This window comes from Arctopsyche grandis, chromosome 4 (genome assembly GCF_051622035.1).
Source record: "Arctopsyche grandis isolate Sample6627 chromosome 4, ASM5162203v2, whole genome shotgun sequence".
Taxonomy (NCBI): Eukaryota; Metazoa; Arthropoda; class Insecta; order Trichoptera; family Hydropsychidae; genus Arctopsyche; species Arctopsyche grandis.
Genome location: NC_135358.1, coordinates 19,112,489 through 19,124,862, shown reverse-complemented (window position 1 = coordinate 19,124,862; position 12,374 = coordinate 19,112,489). Strand labels below are relative to the sequence as shown.

The 12,374-nt window shown below is 27.8% G+C and overlaps 2 protein-coding genes across 2 annotated transcripts in view; one reads left to right on the top strand and one right to left on the bottom strand.

Moving 5' to 3' along the window:
* Positions 1–912, top strand: part of wge (BAH domain and coiled-coil containing protein winged eye) — an 89,440-nt gene extending 88,528 nt beyond the window's left edge. The window contains exon 14 of the mRNA XM_077429380.1: positions 3–912. Within this exon, the coding sequence (XP_077285506.1) occupies positions 3–203 (201 nt within the window). The 3' untranslated portion in view covers positions 204–912. The remainder of the gene's footprint in view (positions 1–2) is intronic.
* A 3,077-nt stretch (positions 913–3,989) lies between these two features.
* Positions 3,990–12,364, bottom strand: Fmo-1 (Flavin-containing monooxygenase 1). The gene is made up of 8 exons (XM_077428638.1): positions 12,283–12,364; positions 10,054–10,272; positions 9,836–9,974; positions 9,393–9,564; positions 9,032–9,307; positions 8,793–8,956; positions 8,565–8,708; positions 3,990–4,847 (listed from the first exon to the last, which is right to left on the bottom strand). The coding sequence occupies exons 2-8, from the start codon at positions 10,245–10,247 to the stop codon at positions 4,653–4,655; spliced, it is 1,284 nt and encodes a 427-aa protein (XP_077284764.1). The 5' UTR covers positions 10,248–10,272; positions 12,283–12,364; the 3' UTR covers positions 3,990–4,652.
* Positions 12,365–12,374: the final 10 nt, after the last annotated feature.

Here is a 12,374-nt window from a genome sequence, read left to right as displayed (position 1 = left end):
AGGGAGGTTTATTCGAGTCGCCACACACAGATGAAAATGATGTGCAGACAATATCTCATAAATGTGAAGTGGTGGCTTTGGCTCAGTATCAAAAGAGATTGGCAGCTGCTCCAGATACTAGTGATACCTACTATAAAGCTGGATACTATAATCCATCATTCCAAACTCTACAAATGGAACCTGATATACCAATAGATACTTAGATGAGTTGGCAACCTCCTAACTATGTGTACATCACATATAAGTAAACAGTTGTGTTTGTTTTAATTATTTTGATGTAAATATGATGTTTATGTTTTATCTTAAAAGTACATGTTAAAAGATTGGAAATGCAATATTGCATTCGTCAAGTAGCCATATTTGCTACTTTTGATTTCTATAAAAATGTAATGGTAATTGCATCTTACATTTAATGATTTTTTTTCCATTTTTATAAAAAAAAAATGATTACCAGATAATATCATACATACATATATGTATATATATATATTATACATATGTAGCTATTTTCAGAAGATATATTTTATATTACATAAAAATTTCATATTTCAGTTGATAAATATTATATAGATCATTTTGGGTATGATATGTCTATATTGTCGAATGAGCAATATTTTACTAGTAACGTTATCATCTTAAAAATTTTACGTTTTTCAATAAATGTGTTGTTGAAATTAAAAAGGATATCATTCTGTACAGAATGCATTTCTACATATTTAAAATACAGTATTTTCATAATTTCGTTGACGTGTGTATTGTATTAACATAGAGTTAATATGGCTATTTACTAACAAATTGATTGTAAAGTTTGATTTACTTAATGTATGTTTACTTAAAAGTATATGTCGACTATATTTTTATAGTTCAAATTCTTCAACAATATACATATAATAGAATTTTTTTGTAAGAATGAAAAAAAAATATATTCAAAAACGTAATTTTAAATGGATAGTATTTAAAAGATATTTTTATTACATATTTAAAATATTAAAAATATATTTAATAATTATTATAGTTGAGCATCTTTGATTTTATCTTTGCATTTTATTTTGCATCTTTGATCAAGGAATAAATCCAGCGTAAGTTATTTTTTCCAGGTTTCAGTTAGAGATGTAAGATTGTCAAAAAGGACTTGTGATTTAAATGTATACTGAAGAAGAAACTTGAAAAATTATATATGTATAACTTTGTAAATACTCCTTATTACTTATTGCAAATTATTTTTTAATAGATGTCCTACTCGTAGAATTTTAATTTTATATACAGCATTTTCCTCTACTTACATTTAATTTTTACTTTATTTTTTATGTATTGTGAATCGAATCATATTTCTCAAAAAATTCTGTCGTAAAATTGTATCTCCTTCGTTCCGAATTTTAATTACCAATATATTATATTTAAAAAAAATCGTATTGGTATTTTTGTGTTGAATTCATATTGAAAGTTGTTCCTTATAAATCATACTTTTTTCGCTCTAACCACTGATATGTTTCCATGACAATTGTAATTTAACGTTTAGAGAAAAGCATCAGTAATAAAATTGAAAGTGATTTCAATTTTTTATCAATAGATTTGAATTACAACATTTTTTCCATAAAATTAGATTTTTTATATAAATTTCTGAAACTATTAGTTTCAAAAAAAAAAAAAGTTTTTGACAAATCTTTTTGTGCAAAATTGTGTTTTTGAGATATGCACAGTACGTTTGTATTTGTATTATCAAAATGAAAAAATTTAAAAGTGTCACTTATAACTTTATCGCTTTTCACAGGGTAGGCAGAAATTTGATATTTTTATATACCTGTAGAAATGTCCGAGGAATGTGAATATGGAAATTTGTGAGGTTTACAACCTGAACGATAAAATGGCCAATTAAATTTTTATACTCTGATATACAACTTAAAATTATTGAATTTTGACTTAAGTATTTGATATTCAGCATAGAAGAAGTTATCTCATTTATTCTGATGACTGGCGCTTGCGCATGTAATAAGATTGAAAATGGGACACGTCGACGCGTGATGTAATCAATTTACAACGATATAGTTTATATGCGCATTGTGTGTGGAAATATTGAAAAGCAGGGTTTTTGTAGGAATTCTTAGTCATAGTTATCTGGTCAATATTCAATTCAAATTTATATTGAACAACTTATGTAACTTATATGAAGGTGTTTTTGTGTGTATAGCAGTCATCAGAAGGACTACACTAGAATTCAGTATATATGTACATATATGAATGTGTATGCAGAATATGTATATGTATGTGTATGTTCACATGTAGTCATTTCGAGGACTCTTGGGTATGATATGTATATCAAACATGTGATTTATGGGAATGTAATTTTGTCTAACAACAAGTATCATTTATCACGTAGACAGTCGGTTGGTAACGATTGAGTTATCTATTCCATAAATTGCATGTTGGATATTGTGTATATGAAATACATTGTTATTGGTGCTACTGTTATTATATTTTTTCTTATTTTATTTTGCATTGTTGACTTTCTTTTCTTGATGGCAAGAATAACCACTACACATAGAATGTTATTTGTAAATTTTGTTGCACTGTTTTTAGTTTTATCTTTAAAGATATGTATCTCTCGATGGTTTTTCTTTTTTTCCTTTAATCGCTTATGCGGAATACCTCAGGTATGATTCGCTATATTTTTGAATAAATGCTAACTCGATCAAACTTATGTAAACGTTTGCGAGAATATTTGACATCTTCATTAAAATTTACAGAAACTTTAAATGTCACGCAAACAAGTATGCAAAAGTTACTTGAGGTGTGCCTTTATTTACTTTGAAAGGTTAATGATTCTATATGTATGCTTATTTGTTTATGTGTAATTGTTTCTAAAAGCGTCTCTAAGCTAATGAATTGTAAAATCAGTGGTGAATTAATTTTAATATGTCAAACTTTATGTAGATATATCCCTTTCTGTACATTTGAAACTATTTTTTTTTAATGTTTCCTAGATATCACATAATTTGATTTTGAATTGTTTCAATAAGTTCGAATGATTCTGATATGTAGTCAGGACAGTCATACATACATATAAATAATCGACTCAGTTAACATGCTACATGCAAATTTGTTTGTGATTTAATTTACAGTAAAAACATTCTCTTTACAAATGTTACATTTTTTTTTCAAAATTCAAATAATACAAACTCGAAGTTAATTAAAAATCCTTAGCGTAACAATTTCTAATGAAATTACTTTGGTACAAATATGTCATATTTCTTAAACGTGTTTGATAGTTAGTATCTTAAGGGTTATTGTATAACTTTATATGTGAAATTTTGACTAACATTATGGACTGTTTTGTATCTTTGGGACGAAAACGTATTTTGTGAGAATAAAGTGTGATTTCAAAATGAGTGATACATACCATGTGTATTGATAGTTTGATGCGTACATAAGTTTAGCATATTTTTTAAACACCCACACAATCTGCCTACATTGTTAGATTATTCTAATGGTGGAGGTTAAGCAAAAGTCAATCAGCACAATATTTAAAAATCTCAAAAAACTTTAATATTATACATATGTATAATGATACCGAGCTCTCATTTCACTGTAAATTTATCATATTTGTTTCACTCTTAATAATCGTGTGTTGAATTTCTATTAACATTCATATGAAAACATTGTGCTGATGACTATGTATAAATTTGTAACATACATAAAAACTTATATCAATACATTTCACACCTTTGCGTGTGCGTATGTGTGTGCGTGAGTGTGGATCGAATGGCTGTAAAATTATGTATTGGGTGTTCAATACAAATAAATGGTATTTTATTAATTAAGTTGTGTAGAAAGCCATATAGAGTAGAATTTACTTTATAAACCTATATGAAAAATACGCTTAAATAAAATATTTTCTCTTGCAATATTGTTTCATTTCTATGAATATTCTGTGTGTACATTTGAATCTCTTCAATTAAATAAGTACAGTTAATTGAAAATACCACTTCTTTACATTTTCTTACTTCAATTTATTGAATACATATAAAAGCAGTTCATAATACCACATCATTTTCATATTATTCTAAGTAGTTTAAACTATAATACTAGATCTAGTAATAAATATGTTTAAATGATATAAAATTACACATCCACCTTCCAATTCAAGTTCAAGTTCCAAAATAAACATATTGAGATTACAATTATTTATACATATTTTACAATACATGTAACCAGGGCCGATGAGAGGGGGGGGGTGTCTCGGGGTAAAGTTTCAGGGCCCGGACTATTAGAGATAGATTTTTTTCATATGAAAATATATATCTACAAGATCCTTTTGTTAGTTGTCATAGGGCCTGGAATTATTTTTTCCCAAGGCCCGGGATTCCTTAAGGCGGCCCTGCACATGTTTCATTGTAAAAATAATAGCAGCTTCTTTACACTGCTAGAAATTACTCCGAGTGAGATGTTCATATTCATATTCAAAGTCAAAATCTATCAGTCAAAGTCTTAAATAAGATAATAGCTATGAGTATTCGATTTTCAAATTTGAATAATAAAATTTAAAATAAAAATTCGATAACCTACAATTATACAAATAAATAGATACATATCTATGTTTTTAAAATTGAAAATTGGCTATTTATGTTAATAACGTGAAGAACTTTTCTGAGATCCTAATACGAAATGATATCCGTTCGACCATTGCTTATGATCTCGTACGTTTTGTCATCTATGATTTTGTAAACATCGTCACGGTAATGTTGTAGATTGTGCAGGAACCGTAGGGAGCTTTCGTCTCGAATCATGGTAACTACAGATGGAAGACTTTGAGTATCAGCCTCATCTGCCAAAGACTTGTAATAATTTTCCTAAAACAAAATAAAATATTTTTATTAGACATGTAGACAAACAGATTATTTTATCTACCATTGTTTAAATATAATGTTTGTTGCGTAATAAATGTTAATCTTTGGCCAATTTTTATCACTAACAGAGGTATAAAATTGTATTTTATTCTATACACTAGGAATTCGATAAAACACAATTCCAGTGTCCATAACTACAATTATTATCAATTTTAAAAATTTCGTCAATATATTAGAAAATAAATATGTTCATATAAACATATGTACATTTGTATCTATATGTATGTATATACACATATGGAAATCCAAAATTAGCATCATTTAATAATATATTAACCACATTATTGAATGTCGAAGTTTTTTTGATAAACACTTAATACGAAATACATACTGAAAAAGTACAAATAATGATTTAAACCTGATTCAATTGTTTTACATATATAGAAGAAACGCAAATTTGCACAAGGAAATTGTATGTTGATAAACTCTGTCCTTTGCGAAAATAACCTTGTATTGAATCACATAATTCATTCTCAACAAAAATAGTATATAGGAGAACTGGTTTGAACAGCTCAGTGCAATTCTGCATTTCTGCGGGTAAAGAACGTGCTGTAGGAATTACATAATCATACAAAGGAATAACAAGTAAGATTAAAAAATCATTAAAAGTTATATTACAACTATTATATTTAAAAAAATATGAATTTTGTTTTAGTATTGTTGGAAGATTCGTCACTGAAAATAAATAAATAATTTATAATAGATAATATTCTATGTAATATGTAAGATTCTGAAATATATATGAGTATAATGCGTTTTATTCAAAACAACTCCAACATCCCTCCTTTCAGTGGTGTCACCCAAATTTTGTAACATCGGGTTTCCGATTTTTTTTTTCCATAAAATCATTTTGAAAATATATATGTACAATACATTTTTTTTTTTTGGCCAAGGAACTATTACACGAAAGTTCATTAAATTTTCAAGATTTGTATAATTTTTGACAAAAATTTTATGAATTTTTAGCTTAAATAACGGGTTTCCGGAAACCATTATGGTGACACCACTGCCTCCTTTCTATAATAAAATAAATTATATACACATGTGCGAAATATATATTTACTAAATGTTTTATCTGAAATGCATACATATAATATATATATATATATATATATATATATATATATATATATATATATATATATATATATATATATATATATATATATATATATGTATATATGTATATATATATATATATATATATATATATATATATATATATATATATATATATATATATATATATATATATATATATATGAGATTATTAGTTCTCATACCAATCATCTCATAATATAAATTTTAGTAAATTTTATGAAGCACTGTGAGAACTAAAATAAAAAGAATATGTGGCTATTATTAAAAATATAGCCAGAAGAAATATTGCAATAAATATGTAATATCAAATTATTACTGTTAATAAGATTTTAGTAAATCGTTTATAACCGATTATTAGGATATGGTAAGTAGAAATATTGCAATTAAATTTGATTTTTAAAACGGTTTGAAAGTTATAGAAATAATGAATTATTAGAATATCAAACTAAAATACTTATGTATATTGTATCTATAGATGAACCTGATTCTATAAATAAAAAGAAGCTAGTAAAAAGATACAATCCACATAAATAATATTCCAAGCACTGAAATTTCTTGAATAATTTTGTGCAATATAAGAAAAAACTAATACAATTTTGTGATCATAGAATTTTTAAAATACAGTTGTGAAATACATATAATCTTTCGACTAGATATTTTTTGCAAAACTACATCCCAGTCAATAATGCAGTTTTTAAATATCGTACCCATATAAAAAGTAAAGATTGTTGACACAGGAAAATATGTATTATTAAATTGCATTTTATTTGCATCACCCAATTATTTACATTTATTAAATCTAAATTTTTGTTTTACGAAAAAGATGAAAAGATGATCTTTAAATAACTTTTTTTCATGAGTTTCACAACATATTGCAATGTAAAAAATAGCCTGATATAGGAAAATTTGCTTAATTGATATAAAATTATATTATTTAGATAACAATAAAAAATTTGTGATAAAATCGTATTTATTGTTTACATTTTGTAACTCACACTATGAATATATGTTAATATAATACTACAAATAGCAATGATGTCAATATTATCAATTTTTATAATCTAATCATGTTATTATATTTTATATAAAACATTTTAAAATAAAGCATTTTTTGATTAATATTTATAATATTTTTCATTTATATGTAGGCACTTATTTATCGCATTTTATATGTTGCATGTGCTAAATAATTTCTCCATTGGACTATGCACGCTCAATAGAATATTCATAATCATTGATCAACTTGATGTTGTAATTTCTAAACCCAGCTATGTCATCTTTAAACATCTCTTCAGTCTTGATGTGGACCGTGGTTAACACTCGTGGTAATGGTTCCACTTTGCCTTCGTCCGAGAGTGAATTGTAATATTCCTCCTATATTTATTATTATTATATTATCGTTTTTAGTAATTATATCATTATTACGTAAATAAATGATGATGGCGACAAACGAATTTTAATTCTCTAGTATCACACAAATATTTACATTAATGTTTGTTGCTAATTGAGATACATTTTTAATCAAGCATAACAAAAACATAATATATGTATTTAGGATTTTAATATTTAATCTACCCAGTATATTATTCGTATTTTACATATATTATAATTGATCTGCGAGTTCCATAGGTTCACAGTTTATCGACAACAACAAAGTTTATTGCACGAATTAAGCGGACGATTACACCAAACGTAAATTTACACTCAAAGCAGACAAAACAGTTTTGTTTTTGTAATTCATATTTTAAACTTTCAAAAATGTTATAAATATATTCATATCAGTACGTATTTGTGTGTACATAGTAATTAATCTTATCATTTGATAAAACATTAAATTTATCATTATTTTGTTCCACCGTCTAACTTTTTGAAAGCAGTTTTTCTAGTACATAAAAATACGAACACTACATTTACCAAGCTCAAATTTAAAATCCTATAGTATGTACATATATACTAATTTATATGACACTAGCTGTTTTACCCGGCTTCGCTCAGTATTTGTAATATAAACAGCGTAAACTTGGCGAATCTAATAGTAAATATTTATTCAATTTATTTGAATCGAAATAAAAAAATCGACTCGTTATAGAAATTTTGACTTATTATTGACGAAATTCCCAACCAAAGATATATATGTACATACATACAGTCTCTTTCGAAATTATATATTAGATTCCCTTTTTTATAATACCATTTTTCAATAATACATCTTATTATATAGCATTATAATTCCAGCAATTCAAAATCACATGAGCTATAAGATTTAAAATTCAAACAGGAAATTGAACATGCAGCCAACTAAGGATTTGTTTATTATTCTTAAAGTCCATAATTGGTAGTCAGTTCTTAACAGGTTTTTCGTCTTTGTTTTATGCAAAAACAATAACAAAGTAATTCAAAATTGAGTTGACATTTTTGGTATAATTCTACCAAAATAAGAGTCTAAATATTCACGGCAAACATGTGTGATAATATGAATATTTATCCTTTGTTATATGAAAGTCATTTCCGTATTTTCGTTCAATGGATAACAAGTTAATAATAGTGAATTGCAATTACCTGAACTGGACCCATCAAGTGAGCTTGTCTTTTTGTATATCCTCGCATAGTCCTGTCTTCGAACTCGGCCTTGTTGGCATCGTACATTTGCTGCTTGTCTGGTAACTTAAAATGTCCTTGCATTGCCTTAATGTAGTAACGAACCTGAACACAAAGAAATAAAATAATTAATTATATGTGAGTATGCACTTATGCATCATAAAAAAAATCTTTTTATTAAAAATATACCTGTAAATCGAACATTGAGAAAGCACACACATAATATGGTATTCCGATGAAACACATTGTTGGATGCTCAATGTTGACCAAATGCTTGTAGAGGGGTTGTACATAGTTCTGTTCAACGGTCACACCACAGGTTGAATCCAAGAATGGAAAATTATATAAATATCCTATAATAATAAAAAAAAACAAAAAAATAAATATATATAGCAACTACAATATTAGAATTATGTTTTGATTATAACCTGTGCAGAAGAAGACTACATCAATTTCTTCGCAAGTTCCATCTGTGAAGATAACTCTGTTTTCGTTCAACTCCCGAATGTCTGGTTTTTGTACCAAATTTTTGGGAAATATAGACTTTGGTTTTTCTTTTAAGTGATGACTTAAAAGAACTCTTTTGGTCACTGAACAGATTTCCAGCGCAATGTCCATTCCAGAAGGACCTGCCCCAATAACTAAAACCTTCTTGTCGGTGAATAACTCTGGTACTCTGTAGTCATGACTGTGAATTACGTCACCTGAAATTATAGATAATTATTATCATATACTAAATATCATTTATATATAACTGTTTTTTTTTTTCTAAAGCAATATAATAAATACCTTTAAAAGTATGCATTCCTCTAACATCTGGAATGAATGGTGTATTGTAGTGGCCATTACATATCATCACATAATCAAATTCTTCCACGATTTCTTCGTCATCTATTAAATTTTGGTAATGAACATCCCATAAATCTCCTCGAGGTTTAATCAACTTCACAAAGTGATTGAACTAAAAAATATATATATATAAAATTATTTGTTAGATTAAATAATAATGAAATAATATAATTTGTACGGACTATTGCATTGAATTACCATGTAACAGTTATATTAATACATACTTTAAATGATAAATGACTTATTGCACAATTTAGTAGACGTATCATAAGCAAAATAAAAATTTAATTTTAGTTCAAATCAGATAATGATTAATTATTATTAAAATAAGAAAATTGTATTTCCTTGCATACGGAATATTTTCACAATGTATATTTATTTACCTTTATATGTCTGGTAACATCATGCTTATCAGAATAGAGTTGAAGGAATGCAAGCATGTCCTTAGCTGGAAGATACGATTTATTATTTTCTGGCACAGGAAAATCGGGAAATCCCATAATCTCCTTTGGAAGATTAGTCCTAAACACAATTTATAAAATTGCTTGTATTCTATTTTAGTCAAGTATACGAAATATGAAACGTATGGAAAAATGCTCACCGAAGACTTTTATACATGCTGGTGTGAATAGGAAGTCCATGTGCATCGTATCCTGTAGTCTCCGTGTACACCCAAGTTCCACCGAGAGTTGTTGCTCTCTCTAACACCACTGGAGTAATTCCAGTACCTAGAAGATGTTTCGCGGCACAAAGACCTGAAGCACCAGCTCCGACTACACAAACTCTAGCCTTCATTGTGTTCAATGAAATATGGTTTAACCTGTATATCAACAAAAAATCGGTAAAATTTTATTTTATCCATTGTTACTACGTACATACATATGTAGATAACGTAAAAATCTCTTCGTATATAATCGGAAATCTATATATGTATATAAAAATGAATGTATGTGTGTGTGTGTGTGTGTGTCTGGAATAGGCTCCTAAACCTCTGAACCGATAACGATGGAACTTTCAGGATTTGTTGTATGCATGTCCGGGAAGATTACTGTGAAAAAATCGCCCAAAAACGGGAACGGAAACAGGAAAACCGGGAATTAGTGTCATTGCAACGCAATAATTTCAAATGTTTTCGCGTCGCGACCTGCGTTGTTAGGGTAAAATAAACAAACAATTGTATTATTTCAAATATGTTCACTGCCTGCGTTTTTCCGACAAATGGCAACGGGAACGGGAACGGGTACGAGAACGGGAACAGGAATTACATGCGTTATTATGGCATTGCAACACATGCCCGGTTCAACTAGTATGTATATAAAAATGAATGTCTGTGTGTGTGTCTCGAATAGGCTCCTAAACCACTGAACCGATAACGATGGAACTTTCAGGATTTGTTATATGCATGTCCGGGAAGATTACTGTGAAAAAAAATTGCCCAAAAACGGGAACGGAAACGGGAAAAACGGGAATGACGACAAATGGGAACGGGAACGGGAATTGCATGCGTTATTGTGGCATAGCAACGCATGCTGGGTTCAGCTAGTAAATTATATAAAAAACACTTTTATGTATCAAAATTGAAGATATAGCAATTAAGTGGAAAATGTGAAAAACTTACAAATCAACTTTCTAATATAAACGATTTAAATAGTTTCGACGAAATTAGGCCATGTGGCTTTACTTTGTTTGTAAGTGTATGTATTACGCACATACATACATCAAAATGCATGTACATATAAACATTTTATACTACACTATAAAAATAGTTTTCATAAAACAATTTTAATAGTGGATATTTTATTGAAATAAAAGTTCATCATTGTCTAATTACATATTAAAGAAAAAAAGTATTAAAACTAAAATATGGATATGTAAAAAAAGCCTGTTAGCGTACGAAAAATATGTTGACAATGAAACTCAACTATATAAAGAAAATAAATGCAAACTTGTTTTTTAATTAAGTTTACAGAACACTGTCATTGTGTATGTGCATATATCGGAGTGCGGAAACTTTTCCACAAAGAAAACTTTAACCAGACGCTAATCTATAAATGTGTATAATATCAACAGTTTATAATGAATATACATTGTACATACGAAACATTCCAGTATTGGAAAGTTTAAGACAAATTAATATTTACCGAAAAATTGCAAGGACTAACCAGCTTAATTCGAAGGGTTCGATTAAATGACGGGTTTAGTTTGATCAACTAGCTTTATATGTCTATGATTGGCTGATGCAACACTATTATGTATTTTCAACACCGAAGCTCACAAAATAATCCACAGGTAGAAATAGATAAATCACTTTAGAAAATAAGCTGATGATCGAAAACTAAATACTATAAAAATAGGGCGATTGTATCTGTTTAATTATTATTTATATTATATATTTAGGGTGACCGGAAAAATGCACTCGAGATAGTTTTACTCTCGAGACATCCAAACTTTCAAAGATGCTCAAGGAGAACTAACGCAATAGAATTCTACAAAAAAGAGTCAAGGAGTATTTGTATGTTATCCGAGGGTGTCAACCTTTTTTTGTGAAATTCTAATTTTTCCGGGAACCATATAAGACACACTTTTGGAAAAAATTATGTGTATTGTAAGGTATCGTCGATATACTGGCAGAAAGCTAACGCTTTCTTAAAAATTAAAAATACTTGGATTGAGAAAATCGACAAATTTGAAGCTCTCTAATTTGTGTCCTATGTAAATCATTATTCATTTTTTGACTCAACAAATTCAAAACACCCAATTTTTGACAACGTTTTCTGCCAGCATAACGAAACGAAAAGAAAATGAAATATTAACAAAACAAATTTCTTACCTTTGATCTAATGTAACAACTGCTTAATTAAAGTTTGGAAAGTAGCGAACGTCTGTACGCAGATTAAATAAAAACAACTGATAAGAGATCAG

Bases quoted from the DNA above. Each gene is read 5' to 3' on its own strand.
- Fmo-1 (XM_077428638.1), bottom strand. From the start codon at position 10,247: ATGAAGGCTAGAGTTTGTGTAGTCGGAGCTGGTGCTTCAGGTCTTTGT. The intron at 9,565-9,835 runs GTAAATAAATAT...TATATTTTTTAG, and splicing joins ATGTTACCAGACATATAAAG to TTCAATCACTTTGTGAAGTT. The intron at 8,957-9,031 runs GTTATAATCAAA...TTATTATTATAG, and splicing joins TGTAGTCTTCTTCTGCACAG to GATATTTATATAATTTTCCA.